Genomic DNA, 17,626 nt, shown 5'->3' with positions numbered 1-17,626 from the left:
TCTCTCTCTCTTTCTCATAGCCCACCCCCTCCTTCCAGGTTTCAATACGTTTGTATGTATAGGGAATTTTTTCCCTAAAAGAGGTCAGTGTTCCCAGGAAGAGGCTTTATCAAAAGATCTGTGTCTCATTTAGATCTGAACACAGTCATGCTTGGGCTCAGTCTGATCTTGCCTGTTTAAGTTCCACAGCCAATGTCAAACAGCTACGAATGTTCTACTTCTGGTGTCAGCTGTCTAAACCCGGGTCTCTCTAGATGCATTGTTCCTGTACAGCTTAGCTATTTAAGAAGTTCGTGGAGGAAGAAGCAGCCTCTGAAGTTGCTAGATCCCAGTTCATCACAAGTCTGATCCAAAGCCCATTAATGTCAATGGAAAGTTTTGCAGAGAAGTGAGATGAGACTGTCAGGATTTTTGTGAGACCTAATTAGGTTTGCAGATTAGTGAACTGAGGAGAAGTGAGGTTCTACTGTGTTTCTTTCACCTGAAGGAGTGAAGTGAGGAAAGTAGTATGAAATATTTGATTTCTTTATCCTTTAGGACAAGAGGAGTTCTACAGCACTCATCCACATTTTATGACTCAGAGAGCCTTGTATCTTGCTGTTTATGATCTCAGCAAAGGACAAGCAGAAGTGGATGCTATGAAGCCATGGCTGTTTAATATCAAGGTAATAGAAGAGGTTTTTATAATATAGATTTTTAAATTCCAAGTGACTCTGTGAAAGCATCAAAGAGAATTCACTTGAAACTTTTTGTATGGGCTGCTGAGCTGGTACAAACATTAAGGTGAAGAAGTTTCTGGAATGTGTATTATTGATTATAAAAATGTCTTCATAATTTTTTGCAGACTTATAAAGAAGTGCAGTTTTCAGTTCAAATTTGTGCAGCAGGATATGCATAATGAGAATTTGGCAAGTTATGATGTTATTTTGCATAGACAAAACAGTGTAAGGGGGACCGTTAAATAGTGTATAGAGAGTTCTGAACATTGGCCCTGGTTTACTTTTCTCACTGCTGTAAACTCCAGTGAAGTCAGTAAAGTTATACTGGTTAACACACAACTGCCATGGTGGGGAACAGCTCTAGCTCCTGCTGCTGACAGCCACTGCGGCGAGGCTGAAGCCAAAGTAGTGACGGAGGTCCATTAAAGTCACAGAATCCATGACCTCCGTGATCTCATCGTATCCTTAACTATCAAGTTGAGCATTACACCCTTACTCTTTTCAGTCTAACTGTACCAGAGGTTGATCAGTACAAAGATATTAGGTTTTTTCACTCTTCTCATAACTGTTACCTGCTATTTTCCTTCACTCGTCACACAGTGTTCACATCTTGTTTCCCTGCCCCAAGGTATAAAGCCATAGTCAGTGAATTTTTAGAAAAGGCCATAACTGACATGTACTCCTTTCCCACTTTCAGTACCTCTTGTTCATTGATGCACCAGTTTGTTTGCTGAAAGATTGTATTTTCTAAAAATACGTTTGCTAGAGTATATTACTAGAGATGGAACCAAGCTGCAAAGTTTGGATTCTAGATCCCAGCTTCCCCAAGATAAAGGTGTGTTTGACTCTGTGTTTGGGATCAAACCCATTCTTGCACGTTAAAATATACTACAGACACAGATCTGTAACATTTTTATTGCCTTACCCAATCAAAACTATAAAATGGGTGTGCAGCTTCAAACGCATATACTTTCAGATTTAGTTCTTCTGATTACTCCATCAGCAGACCTAAAATATTTCCTTCTATTACATATTTTAAAAACTCAGGTTTTTTCATAAATTCTGGCAGGATGTGAATTAAAACAAATCAGTTTTTAAAGTTCCTAATATTACTCTGCCTTCACTTTTGAGAAGAAAATAGACAAATATAAATTATGACCAAAAGAGGCAGCAGTGACAAACATGGTTGCCTTTTTGTGTTCCTAGAGTTACATATGTTGTTATGATCAAATTGTTGAATTGTGTAAACATAATCAAAGAGAAAATCATGATTCAACACTGAGATAACAAACTGTGTGGATCTTATTAACAGGCTCGAGCTTCCTCATCCCCCGTGATTCTTGTTGGCACTCATTTAGATGCCTCTGGTGAGAAGCAACATAAGGCCTGTCTGAGTAAAATTACCAGAGAGCTGTTGAATAAGAGGGGTTTCCCAGCAATCAAAGAGTATCATTTTGTAAATGCTACAGAAGAATCTGATGCTATGATCAAACTTCGGAAAACCATAATAAAGGAGAGTCTGAATTTCAAGGTAAACCATATGCTGTTCTTTACATTGAAAGTTGTTGAGGAAACAGAATGTTGTAACACTTTTTTTTTTTTTTAGCTTGAAATCAAGTTAATAAAACTTACTATAATACCTCAGACGTAACAGAATGAGGAAGGCAAATCACTATCCAAAAAATATCAACAGATTTGCCTTCATTACTTTTTTTTTCAAAACTTTAGCACAGATATCATCTAAGTATAGTTTTTGTTTGTTAATATATAAGATATCAGAAATAAAACATTTAAATTGAAATAGATGAACATTTTTCTGATGGATTGTTGGATTGGTCTGATCAACAGCTACTCACTCTTGTTGAACGGCAACATACTGCCGTTAGAAATAACAGATTAAGGGAGATAGAAGAATGTTTGGGTGATGCTGGCAGTCAGCCATTTCTAAATTCTTAAACTTGCGATACTGTGATTTGCTGTAGGACTATGCTTTTGTGTCCTAAAGGTTAATCCAGGATAATGATGATAGTGGAAAGTTCATAAAGGTGAAGTGAGTTATTTTAAAGCAGCAGTTCAGAATAGGTTATGTTGAAGATAGGGGGACCAGATTCTCCCATCCACTAACTTCAATTTGCACGGTTTAAAAAATGTGTTATGAAGGGAAAAGCAAATGTACATCAGCTGGAGAAACCCCTTAGAGAATTCCCCTTATATAGGGAGAATCTCCACTGGTGTAAAACTAGTGGAGGTAGCTCTGTTGCTTTCTGCACCAGCTGCTTCACCATGTCTTGCGCAACAACATGCTTGGGTGTGTCAGGTCGGGGCCAGATGTGTTGGGAGTTGAGACAAGAGGAGTAGAGAAGCAGTGTGTAGATCAGAGGCGAGGAGGAGGGTGTACTCATGGAGGAGAGAGAGTTGCAACTGGCTCCCTGTTAGCCTTTCTCTCCATTATGCCCAAGCTGTGGTCGAGTGTAGTGGAAAATTGAGCCCAGGATTTTATACCTAGAAGTGGGTGTAGACGGTTCTTCATATAGAGACATGAAGATAGAGAATCTAATGGGAAGACAGGGTCTAGCTTCTGTTTCTGGGTCTATTTCTGCATTGTTTATGTAGTGCCATCAATGAACATGATACTTTAAAGACACAAGGAGAAATCCTGCCCCATTGAAGTTATTGGAAACTCCCATTGGCTTCATTGTAGGCAGGATTTCACCCACAGTGCCTGCCCTAATGATCTAACAGCCCAAGTAACATATTTATGTCTAGTTTTGTGCTGGTGCACCAAATGCTGGGGAAAAGTTGGAAAACCCCCTTTCTTCTCCTTTGCCACAGTGTACCAGCATAGTAACATCCATAATTTGGTTAGGTATGTTCAGCAGTGCACAGGATGGGAGCCAGCCATTGCTTATTGTCCCAGAATGGGTATGTCTGTGTGGAACAGAATAGACCCACCTCCTATACTTCAGTAAGCTACCAACAGAGCAGCACTGGGGAGAATGCAGGATACACCTTTTAAAGGTGTGCAGTCCCACATCTCGCCATATTTTCCACGGCATTCTGGAGATATTTTGCCTTAGGAAGGCAGAATTCTTAGAGGTGGTCCTCCTACCCTTACACTTCAGAGGCTATCAGGACTGTAATTTAGCATTGTGTTTAGACTTCATTGATTATAAAAAATAAGGCAGCTATAAGGAGAAAGGAGGAATTATATATTTTATAGAGCTTCTGTGAAAGGAAAATCATGAGGAAACAGGTAGGAAGATAAAGGTAAAGTTATTTAAGTTTAAAATAGGTAGCCCAAGGCTGTCAGTCTTCCAAGGGTGTAATAATATTTCTTGTCACATATAAAATCCAGCACCATGTTGTTAAGCATTTTAAGAACTTGAGCGGGAGTCTTCAGAGGAAGATTATTAACTAGATAAGTAGTTTGTGAAGCTAAATTAATACTCATGATTTCTTCTCTAGCCTCAAGGTAGAAAAGCATGTGTTACCACTGAGTAATATCAAAAGATATTTGGTTCAATAAAACATTAATGTTGATTCCAGTAAGGGATCACGGAGAACTAGAGGGGAAAGATGAAAAGAGCTGGAACAAGTCTTATGTGAACATTTTTCATATATAAGAATCTGAAAGGCTATTGATAGATATCTAAAAAATCATAGTTGCTTCAGTTTAGGTTAGTTCCAGGTAAACACCGGGGATGATATCCTGGCCCCACTGAAGCCAATTGCAAAATTTCCATTGACTTAAGTGGGGCCAGGATTTTGCCCCAATGATTAGTTCTAAGATATGTAGAACAGCATTAGGATTCTAAACTGCTGAGAGTATGTCATTGGTAAGGCTATGTTTTAGTCACGGGTATTTTTAGTAAAAGTCACAGTCAGTAAACAAAAATTCACAGCCCGTGACCTGTCCATGATTTTTACAAAAAATACCCATGACTAAAACTCGGGCGGGGTGCTGCGGGTGCTCTGGGGGAGGGGCGGTCTGGGGGACCCTGCTGGTGTGGGGGCGGGCAGTGAAGCCCAGTACCCCCACTGTTGCTGGGGTGGGCCGCGTGGCGCGGCCAATAACCCTGCTGGTGCTTGGGGGGAAAGACTGGCAGGGGCTCCCTACCTGGCTCAGTGTCCCTGCAGCTCCCAGGTGGCAGAGAGGTCAGAGGGCTAGGTGTGCTGCTCCCATCACAAGCGCCAGCTGCCGCAGCTCCCATTGGCCGGGAACCGCAGCCACTGGGAACTGCAGGGGTGGGGCCTGCAAGCGTGAGCAGAGTGCAGTGTGAAACCCTCCCCCCCGGCCCCTTCGACGTCTAGGAGCTGCAGGGCCATGGGAGCTGGGGAGCCCCCCCCACGTGAGGTAAGCGCCCCCCTCCCACACACCCAAACTGTTGCTGCTGGTGCAAGGGCTTCCCAGCTCCGGTGGTCCCTGAGCCAGCACCAGCGGCTGCAGAAGTCATGGAGGTCACGGAATCTGTGACTTCCGTGAAAGACTCGCAGCCTTAGTCACTGGTATGAATGCTTCACTTACATACAGGATTCCTGACTCAGATCTTTTCAACATTTAGCTGAACTCTGATTATTGTGGTAAGAAAGATTTGAAAAACATAATCTTTTCAGATGCCTGGTATATAATTATTTACTTTTGTATATTAATGAATTTTGGAAGTACTTTATGAAAAATTTAATTTTTAAAATATGTTCATAATGTATCTTGAAGTATTTTTTTTATTTTTGTGAATCTTTAAAAAGCGGTGGTTAGTCATCAGATAACTTTTTTTTGTTCTATTGACATTGGTTACCTGTGTTCTCTGCTTAATTTACATCTTGCATGCATCTGTCTGAAATTTAAAAGAAAAACTAAATAAAATGTGTTTTAAGATTATTATTCATAATTACACAGATCAGAGACCAGCCAGTAGTAGGACAGCTAATCCCAGACAGCTATCTGGAACTTGAGAAGATAATTTTATTCGAACGTGAAAATGTTCCAACTGAATTTCCTGTGATTGACCATAAGCAATTATTAGAACTGGTGCAAGAAAGTCAGTTACAGCTGGATGAAAATGAACTTCCTCATGCAGTTCACTTTCTGAATGAATCAGGTACTATACTCTCTTTACTGAGGTAAAGTTTGGTGCCAGCAATGTGCACCAGGCCTGCAGCAGATTGCCAGAACATGATTGACTGAAATAATAGAATCATGGGAAATGTGGGGCTGAAAGGGACCTTGAGAGGTTATCTAGTTAACCCCTTCTCCCCGCACTGAGGCAAAGCCAAGTATATCTAGTATATCTATAATCCCCAAGAGGTGTTTGTCTGATCTGTTCTTAAAAACTTCCAATGATTGGGATTCCACAACCTCCCTTGATAACCTATTCCAGTACTGAATTATCCTTATAGTTAGAAGAGTTTTCCTAATACCTAACCTAAACTTCCCTTGCCGAAGATTAAGCCCATTACTTCTCCTACCTTCAGTGGACATAGAGAACAATTGATCACTGTCCTCTTTATAACAGCCCTTAACATATTTAGTTGTGATTTTAGGTTTTAACCAATAAGCACAGATAAAACACCCCCAATACAAAAAAACATGAAATTGGTGTTTAACACCAGAAAAACACTAGAAATGGTTATTTGTATCTAAGGACTTGTGTGCACGGAACAGTAACATGGAGTACCGGGATGTGACTTGTAAAGCGCGCTAACATATTGCACATTAATTGGTCCGGGTAGACCCTGCTGTTGCACACTAGAAGTTCCCTAGTGCACATTACAAAAAGTATTGAGGATATAATTGTATTAATACTGTAATGAGCAATATGTATAATATACATTAGTCATTACAGTATATGTAAAGAGAGAGACCTGAAAGAAGAAGAAACCTCCTGTAGAAGTCTCGGCCGAGGTTTGGCCCTCAGCGGGGCTGTGGGGTATCCCACCGCCTCGCTCTGGTCCGCCGTCAGTCCTGGTCCGGCGGTAGTGTGAGACAGCAAACACACGGTTAGAGGCTCAGGCCCTGAAGCAGGGGCTGAGCCAATAGTTCAGGATCCCAGGCCCTTAAGCAGGGGCTGAGTCAGTGAGTTTGTAGCAGGCCAGGACCTAGGTCAGGGCAGGGCAGCAATCAAATAGTCAGGGACCCAGGCCCTTAAGCAGGGGCTGAGTCAATGGGTTTGTAGCAGCCCAGGCCCTAGGTCAGGGCGGGGCAGCAATCAAATAGTCAGGGACGCAGGCCCTTAAGCAGGGGCTGAGTCAATGGGTTTGTAGTCCCAGCCTCTCTAGGCCAGGAAAAGGGGGAGTCTGCCACCCAAGGGGTGGGTGGCAGGGGGGATGCAGGCCCTCCCACTCCACTGCGTCCCAGCCCGGGGCCCTAGCCGCGGCGGAAACTCGCTGCTGTCAGTGGGATCCTGGCCGCAACACACTGACATAGGCTCTGGCAGTGCTGCAGCCAGACTGGGGTCGGCTGCCCCCGGGCTACTTCCACACTCCCCCTTGTAGGGTACCTGGGCCGTACTAGAGTCCTCGGTGCTCTCCACCAGCATCGGTTCCTCCGGGTAGGTAGCGAAGGGTAGGTTTGGCTCCTCCTCGGGATAGCGGGAAAGGGGCAGGGCTCGGCTCCTCCTCGGGGTAGCTGGAAAGGGGCAGGCTCGGCTCCTCCTTGGGGTAGCTGGAAAGGGGCAGGCTCGGCCAGTCCTCCTCGGGGTAGCGGGCGAGGAGTAGGCTCGGCTGGCCTGGTGAGTCAGCAGGCCGGTCGCGATCTGCTGCTGTCTCCCAAGCGGGAGCTCGGCCTCAGACGTCTGCTCTCTCTGCCGGCTTGTTCTCCACTGAGCTCTGCAGGCGGGCTTTTATACTTCCGGGTCGGCGCCGTGACCTCTGAGGGGTGGGCGCCGGACCCGGTGGCTCTGCCCATGTTGATGTTAGGGGAGGTTCGGCGCTCAGCGGGGCTGTGGGGTATCCCACCACCTCGCTACACCCCCCCATTTCTGAACAATTACATAAAACTCAAACATTGCTAAAAAATAAACCTTCAAAAATTAAATTACTAAACCCTGATAAACAGGAGCCCTAAACATATTAGAAGACTTTGATCAGGCCCCCCTCAGTTTCTTTTCTCAAGACTAAATATACCCAGTTATTTTAACCTTTCCTTATAGGTCAGATGTCTAAATCTTATCATTTTTGTTGCTGTTCTCTGGACTCTCTCCAGTTTATCCACATCTTTCTTAAAGTCTGGCACCCAAAACTGAAGACAGTACTCCAGCTGAGGACTCACTAGTGCCAAGTAGAGCAGAATAAATACCTCCCATATCTTACATATGACAGTCCTTTTATTAGACCCCAGAATATTAGCCTTTTTTTGCAACTGCATCACATCTTTGGCTGGTATTCTATTTGTGATCCACTATAAGATCCATTTCTGCAATACTACTGCCTAGTCACTTATTCCCCATTTTGTAGTTGTGGATTTGATTTTTCCTTCCTCCGTATAGTACTTTGCATTTTCAGTATCGTTATTGAATTTCATGTTGTTGATTTCAGATCAATTCTCCAATTTGTCAAAGTCATTTTTAATTCTAATCCTGTCCTACAAAGTGCAAGCAATACTCCCCTCCCAGCTCGGTGTCATCCACAAATTTTATAAGCATACTCCTCACTCCATTATCCAAGTAATGAATTTAAATGTTGAATAGTACTGGACCCAGGACTGAGCCGTGTGGGACCCCACTAAACACCGCCTTCCAGTTTGACAGCAAATCATTGATAATTCTTCTTCAAGTGACTGCATATGTCAGTTTCACTGTAGGTGTGTACATGCCTTGTACACAGATGTCAGAGACTTTTTTCCCCATCAGTACACATTGGGGTGGCTCGAGAACCCCCCTGTCGCCTTGTGCCACTGAGTGCTCGTATTAAAGGGCGGAGCTGCCCTCAAGCCATCTCAGTTCTTTCTTATGACCAGTGATAGTTGTTGAAGCAATCTCAGATTTGTTTACTCAAGTGCTTCCCTTGTTGTAAATAGTTGAAGTTAATTATTGTTAGTTTTTCAAGTTAGTTAGCACTAGGTTTCCGTGTTTTGTGTCCTTTGGGACTGTTCCTTTCTTTTCAGTACTGGGCTCGGTACCAGAACAATGCCTTACTCCCCAGGGTTCAAGTCCTGTGGGATGTGTTCAAAGTCCATGCTGATCAGTGATCCTCATCTGACCTGCCTGAAGTGCTTGGCTGAGGCCCACATTAGTGACAATTGTCACATCTGCAAGGGCTTCAAACCCCATTCACAAAAAGATAGAGCAGCAAGGCTTAAGTGCTTGCTTATGGAAGCAGCACTTTGACTCCCAGCTGAGGCATTGCATGGGGAGAGTGGCCTCCACTTCAGGTTCAGGTTGCATCCTCTTCTTCATCACCAAGATGATGCTGTTGTTTCAGTGGGAGATTCGCCTCCTCCAGAAGAACACAGGACCCATCAAGACCTCCTGAAAATAGTGGCCTTGATGCTTGACATCCAGCCAGAAGAGGTATGTTAGAGTTCTCACAAGTTGGGGGACATCCTGGTGTCTGCCACCCTGGCTAAGGTTGCTCTGCCAATCAACAAGGCAATCATGGAGCCTGTCAAGACTCTTTGGCAGAAACCTTCTTCCCTGTCTCCCAAAGCAAAACGAGAAAGCTAGGGACAACAAGCCTCCACACCTATAAGCAAGGACTCAAAAAAACTAGAATTGTTTGGTCACAAACTTTATTCCTCAGTGGGCCTAGAGCTCAGAGTCGCAAACCAGCAGGCACTCCTGAGTCAATACAATTATACAGTCTGGGGGAATATTGCTAAATTCAAGGACTAATTACCAGAGGATTGCAAGCAAAAGTTCTCAGTAGTTGTGGAGGAGTGTGGACTGCCCTCCAGGACAGTCTGGATAGTGCAGATTCAGCTGCCCAAACCATGGCATCAGCGATCACTGTGAGAAGGTGTTCATGGTTACAGTCATCCAGAATACATGCTGAAGTCCAACAGACCATAGAGGTCCTTTCGTTTGAAGGCCCTACTCTCCAAGAAAACTGTTCTCCAAGAAAACTGATCACAAGCTTCACAGCCGTACGTCTTCCAGGGCAACACTCAAATCTCTTGGAATCTACACTCCAGTAACAAAAAGAAAGCATTTTGTCAACAACCTTTTTGACAGCATACCTTTGCTCCCCATTCCCAAGATCCACCTAAGAAAAAATTCACTGGAGCAGTCCTTGACTCCACAAAGGCTAGGATTTTCATGCCACAAACCGGATTTGAAACCATTCGATATCTAGTACTGTACTTGAAATGAAAGTTTATCCACTCATGACAGCATGCAAGTGCCTCAGCCTGTTATGTCACATAGCACCATGTACCTATATAGTGTAGTACGCCAGGCTGCAGTTCAGGATGCTGCAGACATGGCTAGCATCAGTATATGCTCCAAGCCAGAGCTAGTCCTGTTGTCTGTGGATTGTGGACAGAACCTCTAAAAGTTTGCATGGGAGTTCCCTTCCTTCCCACATGACCAATACTCATCCTAGTCACAGACACATCTCTAGGTTGGTGGGCTGACATTGGGTCCCTGAAGCCTCAAGGTCTTTGATCGTCTTGAGAGCTAGAGGCTCACCTAAATGTCAGGGAGTTAAGAGCAGTACATCTAGCCTGCTCAACTTTCCCCCCACACATAGTGGGGAAAAATCTACTGAGTATGACATACAACTCAGCGACTGTATTTTACATAAACACGCAAGAAGGGGCAGGGTCAAACCAACTCTTCCAGGAAACAATTAATCTTCTGTATAACCTCCTCAATTCAAAGCTGCTTACCTTCTGGGGAAACAAAAGAGGCTGACTGATCAACACTAGTGGTCATTATGCCCAGGCATAGCCAGGTCCATCTTCCAACTCTGGGGGATTCCCCAAGTGAACCTTTTTGGGACATGGGCCAACAGAAAATGCCATCAGTTCTGTTCCTGCAGGGAGGGAGGGAGGTCCCAGCCCAGGCTCCCTAATAGATGCCTTTCTCTTGTCCAGGGAAAATTACCTTCTATACACCTTCCCTCCGATTCCTTTGCTCCACAGAGTCATATCCAAAATAAAAAGGGACCATGCTCATCTTACTCTTTATAGAGCCAGCATGGCCCTGTCAATACTGGTACTCAGTCCCACTGATATGCTCAATAGAGCTTCCTCTATCCCTCCTGTTGGATCCAGATGTAATTTCCTGAGACCATGGTCGTGTTCTCCACTCCAACCTCCAAGCTCTCTCATAGTGTGGATGCTTCATGGCTGATGCCCTTTGAAAGGTCCTGCTCACAGAATATCCAAAATGTACTTTTAAATAGTAGAAAACACTCAACTAGGACCACCTGGCTAAGTGGAAGCACTTCTCCAATTGGCCTCGTGGGAAAGGCATGTCTCCTTGGCAAGCACCCCTGTATGTTGTTCTGAACTATATTCTGATCTAAAACAGAACCTGACTATTAGTTCTGTAAGGGTGCATTTGGCTGCTATCTCAGCTTTCCATATACAGATGGATAACAGGCCTCTCTCTTCCCAACACCATTATTGCTCGATTCCTGAAAGTCCTGGCCAGATTACTCTAAAGTTTGGGACCCTGTCCCTCCTTGCTATCTCGAGTTAGTCCTGGCAACTCTAATGGGACCTCCCTTTGAACCACTCACACCTTGCTCCCTCCATTATCTGTATGTGAAGGTGGCCTTTTTAATAGTGATCAACTCAGCAAGATGGTTGATGAGTTGAGAGCTTTGGAGTCAGAACCCCCTTATACAATTTTTATAAGGATTAAGGTTTATCTCCAGCTGAACCCAAAGATCCTTACAAAAGTAGTTTCTAATTTTCACTTTAACCAAGTTTGCCCACATTTTTTATAAAACCCCATCACCATAAGCAAGGAGGAAGGTTTCACTCACTGGATGTGAGAAGAGCGTTAGCTTTCAACCTAGAGCATACTAAATCATTCCGGAGTTCTAAACAGGTTTTTGTCATGGTTGCTGACAGTGTTAAGAGCAATCCAGTCTCCTCCCAGAGGATCTCCTCCTGGATCTCTTCCTGCATCCGTTTATGCTACCAACTGACTAACATGATCTCACCAGCTAGCATGCTGGTGCACTCTACTAGAGCTTAAGCAACTTCTGCAGCTTTCCTGGCTCGAGTACCCATTATCGACATATGTAAAGCAGCGATCAGTCTTCAGTCCACACCTTCACTTTTCATTACGTCATTACCTCTCAGTCCAAAGATGATGCCAGTTTCAGGCAGTGATTCTACAATCACTTTTCAGATAGACACTCAACCCACCTACATAGCTGTTTGTGTGAGAGTTACCTACAGTGGAATTGACACGCGCAAGCACTCGAAGAAAAAAAACTGTTATCTGCCTTTCCGTAACTGTTCTTCTTCAAGATGTGTGGCACTTGTCCATTCCATAACCCACCCACCTTCCCCTGTCTATTGGAGTGCATCTGGTACGAAGGAAATGAGGTGGGCCAGGGGCTGCTCCACCCTCTTATACCAGCACATGGTGGCGCCCAGCAAGAGGGGGTACTTGAGCCACCCGAACAGGTACTGCTAAGGGGAAAAAAGTCTCCAACATCTGTGCATGAGGTGCACATACACCTGCAGTGGAATGGACATGTGCAACACATCTCAAAGACCAACTGTTATAGAAAGGTAGGTAACTGTTTCTTACTCTTTGAGTATGGATTTTCAACCAGTTATGCAGCCACCTTATAGTAATATCATCTAGACCACATTTCCCTAGTTTGTTTATGGGAATGTCATGTGGGACTCTATCAAAAACCTTACTAAAATCAAGATATATGACTTCTACTGCTTCCCCTGTCAAAGGAGAAAATTAGTTTGGTCTGAAATTATTTGTTCTTGACATTACATGTTGGCTATTATTTATCACCTTATGATCCTCTAGGTACTGTTATTCTTGTTTATGATTTCATTTTGTTATCTTAAAATTTTATAACCTAAGGGAAAGATCATGTGAAGGATTAATCTGCTTACAACTTATGTCCCTTAACTTTATTTGAAAGTAATAAACCTGCAGAACAGAGAAGAGGATTCAGGAGGAAAAATAAGATCACTAGGACAGCCTGTGATTGGGACAGCCATTATACAACATAGTTAACACAGTATCTCAGTACTATACAGACTATATAATTGAGGATACTTAGACTAAAATAATAATTAACACTGAGCATTCACATTGAGCATATTAGATATTTGACAGGAGTAGGTCAGATTATGACTAAAAATACGGCACCAGGAAATAATGGAAAAGATGACCATATCATGACTGCACTCTGATACTTTTACCAAACTTAAGAATAACTCAAGGTATCTACCATTTAATATGCCTTTAATCAGAAGAGCGGGAAAAAGGCAGCCCAGAATTGTCTAAAAGCAACGCCCTTCTTTTCTTTTGTTTCATATGGATGTTGTGTGATATTATTCTAATTACAATATTATTATTATAGGCGTACTGCTACATTTTCAAGACCCAGCACTTCAGCTAACAGATCTGTATTTTGTGGACCCTAAGTGGCTGTGTAAAATCATGGCACAGGTTAGCTTCTCATTATATTTTTTGTATCCCTTTATTCAACTCTTTCCTCCATCCCCAACTACTGTAGCTGACTTGGCCTCATTTTGTTCTATTTCTTCCCAGTTTCATGACCCATTCCCTTTCACAGCTCCCCAATTTGGCCTGCATGACTCCTTCTGCTGCCTTTTAAATATGCATTCTAGGGTTCAAGTGTACCCCAATGCCTCCATTCTCAGTTCTCTTACTCTCTGGTGTCTGATAGTCCTCACAGTCAGTTAGGTCCCAGAACATGTGTAAAATGAAATGGAGATCCCAGGTAAGAGGTAGCTTAATCCTGCAACAAATTGTTAAAGGCTGGAGTTCTGGCACAAAGCAATAACAGTAACCTGGAATGGTGGGGAAGAAGGGTAATTGGACCCTGCTGTCGAAGGAAGAAGAGGATGGGTTGTACTGACCTGTATATTGGGACAGGTGAGGGGCAAAAGGACTGCTAGGAGGGTCTACCTGGAAAGAATCCACCATTGGTTTGGTTTATTTGGAAAAGCTTCCAAACTTTTAGATGTTTATTCAGACTTCCAAATCTTTGAAGATTTGTTCTTCACTAATTAACATGTGGAATAACTTCCCATATGATATGCGGTAGGAGGAGCCACTAAAGTACACTACTACACTACAGTGAATGAAGAGGTAGCTAAGTAGTATCATCGGATATACTGTTCAGAACTGTTAGCTTGTGTTCAGATGGCTGTCATTGCTGAAATGCTGAGTTTTACTATGAATAGGATTATTAATTTTTGTAAATAATACTAGTAATATATTGCAGAAAACTATTTTTGTCAGAAAAATGCAATCCAATTATGACTGCAGAGTTGAAATTATTTTACTTTTTTAAAAGATTTTGACAGTGAAGGTGGAAGGCTTTCCTAAATACCCTAAAGGAATTATAAAGCGTTCAGATGTGGAAAAATTCCTTTTAAAGAAGAGCAGATTCCCTAAGATCTACATGTCACAATACTTTAAGCTTCTGGAAAAGTTCCAAATTGCATTGCCATTAGGAGAAGATCAACTACTTGTTCCAAGCAGGTAAAAAAGAGAGAGAACCACAAATGTGCCATGGAAATATACCAAGATCAAAAACTCTGATATTCTCAGGCTGTAATGATATTTCTAGCTGTTTGATATCAAAGCAATTTCCCCTTAGTGAGCAAGACTTTGATTTTATTATGTTAGATTTGTATACTATTCCATTTCTTCTCATAAAAGTTAAAGTGATCTTGTAGTAAACAAAGTTTATATCTAGGGCCCTATCAAATTCCTGGCCATGAAAAACACATCATGAACCGTGAAATCTGGTCTCCCCCTGTGAAATCTGTTTTTTGTGTGTGTGCTTTTACCTTAAACTATACAGATTTCACAGGGGGAGACCAGCGTTTCTGAAATTGGGGGTCCTGACCCAATAGGGAGTTGCAGGGGGGGGGTCACGGTATTGCCACCCTTACTTCTGTGCTGCCTTCAGAGCTGGCCAAAGAGTGGTGGCTGTTAGCCGGCCAGCTCTGAAGGCAGCATCCCGCCGGCAGCATCCTGCCAGCAGCAGCGCAAAAGTAAGGGTGGCAATACTATACCATGCCGCCCTTACTTCTTTGCTGCTGCCTTCAGAGCTGGGTGCCCAGAGAGTGGCAGCTGCTGAGTGAGGGCCCAGTTCTGCAAGCAGCAGCACAGAAGTAAGGGTGGCCATACCATGCCATCCTTACTTCTGCGCTGCTGCTGGCAGCAGCTCTGCCTTCAGAGATGGGCTTCTGGCCAGCAGCCGCCGCTCTCCAGCTGCTCAGCTCTGAAGGCAGCTCCGCTATCAGCAGCAGCACAGAAGTAAGGGTAGCAGTATCGCAACCCCCTCTACAATAACCTTGCGACCCCCACCCCAACTGCTTTTTGGGTCAGGACCCCTAATATTACAACAACATGAAATTTCAGATTTAAATAGCTGAAATAATGAAATTTATGATTTTTAAAAGCCTATGACCATGAAATTGAGCAAAATAGACTGTGAATTTGGTAGGGCCCTAATTGTATCCTATTAGCACAATGAAAAATGACACATATAAAAGGCAAAATATTTTGTGAGAATACAATTTCTTTTACAATGAGACCACAATAGCAAAATATCTCATATTACTAATGATCAAATCATCCAGATAGCACCAATATATACAGATACTCATTTCAATATAAGTCATAAACATTAGTATTTATAAACTGTTTGGTTTAAGTCAAGGCCACAACAGGAAGGAGTTGCACTGCTCAAGCAGAGATGCCTGGAGGCATTATGCCTTTGAATCGTCTGATGGTTTAACCATAATACTGGAAATCCAGAGTTCTGAGTTGTAATGCCAGTGTTGAAACCCTCTTTTTGCATGAGCTATTACAGGTCACATGGGCTCTCTGCCTCAGCTTTTACACCAGTGCAATGTAGATACTAACCCTTACCTTCCTTAAAGGATGGAGTGTTGTGTGGATTAATTGATTAATCCCTCTGAAACTCCTCAGAGTCATTGGATGGGTGATGTTATATAAGTGCAAGATAAGAATTATATTTATATCAATTTTTTCACACACTTATATCCTTGGATAGCTCCCTGAAATCACTGGGACTGCATGCGGTTTAAATTGAGCAGAAATTGTCCATCAACATGAAAAATAAACAAACGCACTGGTACAGATAAACCCCAATAATCTGCCCCCTGCTTACGTGATTTGGGGATGCATTCATTTCTGACATTCATTCATCGATATATCTAACAAATAATCAGCTGTACAATAATTCTCATTTTAGACTATGTAATTAGTAATTCTGGAAGTAGTAAATTATGAAATACGGGAAAATAATGTTCCTGTTTTTTTCAGTTTGTCTGATCACAGACCTGTTATAGAACTTCCCCACTGTAAAAACTCAGAAATCATCATTAGGCTGTATGAGATGCCGTACTTTCCCATGGGGTTCTGGTCCAGACTGATCAACAGGCTGCTTGAAGTATCTCCTTACATGCTCTCAGGAAGAGGTACTGACATTTAACTTCAAAACTATCAATGTGTGTGTTTACCTTGAACACCTAGTAGCCATGGGGTTGAGTTCAGGTCTACAGATTCAAATTCTAATTCCTACCACTTTCCTGAAATTTTGTGTTTTATGTTTTTGTTTTGGGCTCATCTCTGGCCATTTTACAAGTGTAAGAAGACAAAATAGTGGCCCTTACTTCTAACTTAAAAACTCTTAGGAACACTTTGTGCCTGCCCTCTGTGTGAGTGAGAAAGGGAGAATGAAAGCAGGCTCTTGCTCTCTTCCGCTCCCTCTCTCCCCAGCACCACCATGCGCGCGCACACACACACACACACACACAGGAAATCTTTGCATTTAAGCACTGTTAGAATTAGTTTCTGCAAAAATGGTAGGAAAAAGCAGGGAGGAAGTGGAGTCATTGTCTCCTCCTACTCCACATTACCCAGCGTAGCTGGCTGAGCATAGAGGGGAATAGATGCTACACCGGGGGTAATGCAGTTGCTGTTCTTCCCTGGAGACCCCCCTCATCTTTAAAAAACACTGTGCCTACTTAGACATGGTGCCTCTTGGATTTCCTGCTAAGGTAGTGTGCCTCCATATGGCACCCGATACAGAGCTATGGCTGTATGACAGAATTCTGCCCTTAATGGGAATAAACCTGGCTATATTGAACACATCCTCTGAGCCTCATCTTGTGGGATACTTGCACTCTGACACCCATCTCCTTCTAGGAGTTCTACCATTGACAACAAGTTTTGTTGTTTTGGCTCCTGGGGCATGAAATTCATTGCCCTTACACATTTGCTGGTGCTAGGGTGACGAGACGTCCCGATAAAATCGGGACCGTCCCGATATTTAGGTGTTTGTCCCATGTCCCGACCGATCTTTGGTCGTTGGTCGGGATGCAATTTGTCCCGATATTTCGCTCCGCCGGCAGCACTGGTTTGTTTGTTTTTCGCTCCGCCGGCAAGCAGCACTCGGCTTTTTTTTTTTTTTTTTTTTTTTTCGTTCCTCCGGCGCCCCCCCACACCTCACATGTCCCCATATTTTCTTCCTCTCATCTGGTCACCCTAGCTGGTGCCCATCTCTTCCCCCTTTTAAAAAAATTCTGCAGACTCTATTTTTATCAGACCTATTTTTAAATCACTCTCAGTCCATACAAAGGGCCTACTCCCCTCCCCCCCTTCTTAATTAAGCCAGTTCACTGGGCTTTTTAATTTTTATTTTTTTTAACATACGAGCATTAGCTGCAGCTAGACGATTCACGCAAATGTATC

The 17,626-nt window shown here is 43.1% G+C and overlaps 1 protein-coding gene across 1 annotated transcript in view; it reads left to right on the top strand.

Annotated features, from left to right (window-relative positions):
- Positions 1 to 17,626, top strand: part of LRRK2 (leucine rich repeat kinase 2) — a 122,080-nt gene that overhangs the window by 79,189 nt on the left and 25,265 nt on the right. Inside the window, exons 28-33 of the mRNA XM_026648909.1 lie at positions 538 to 665; positions 2,032 to 2,250; positions 5,617 to 5,818; positions 13,227 to 13,315; positions 14,190 to 14,377; positions 16,196 to 16,350. Of these exons, the coding sequence (XP_026504694.1) occupies positions 538 to 665; positions 2,032 to 2,250; positions 5,617 to 5,818; positions 13,227 to 13,315; positions 14,190 to 14,377; positions 16,196 to 16,350 (981 nt within the window). The remainder of the gene's footprint in view (positions 1 to 537; positions 666 to 2,031; positions 2,251 to 5,616; positions 5,819 to 13,226; positions 13,316 to 14,189; positions 14,378 to 16,195; positions 16,351 to 17,626) is intronic.

This window comes from Terrapene carolina, unplaced genomic scaffold (genome assembly GCF_002925995.2).
Source record: "Terrapene carolina triunguis isolate 2854851 unplaced genomic scaffold, T_m_triunguis-2.0 Scaffold68, whole genome shotgun sequence".
NCBI classification, from domain to species: domain Eukaryota; kingdom Metazoa; phylum Chordata; order Testudines; family Emydidae; genus Terrapene; species Terrapene triunguis.
The sequence above is the reverse complement of the archived record's forward strand: the minus strand, read 5'-3'. Positions and strand labels throughout refer to the sequence as shown.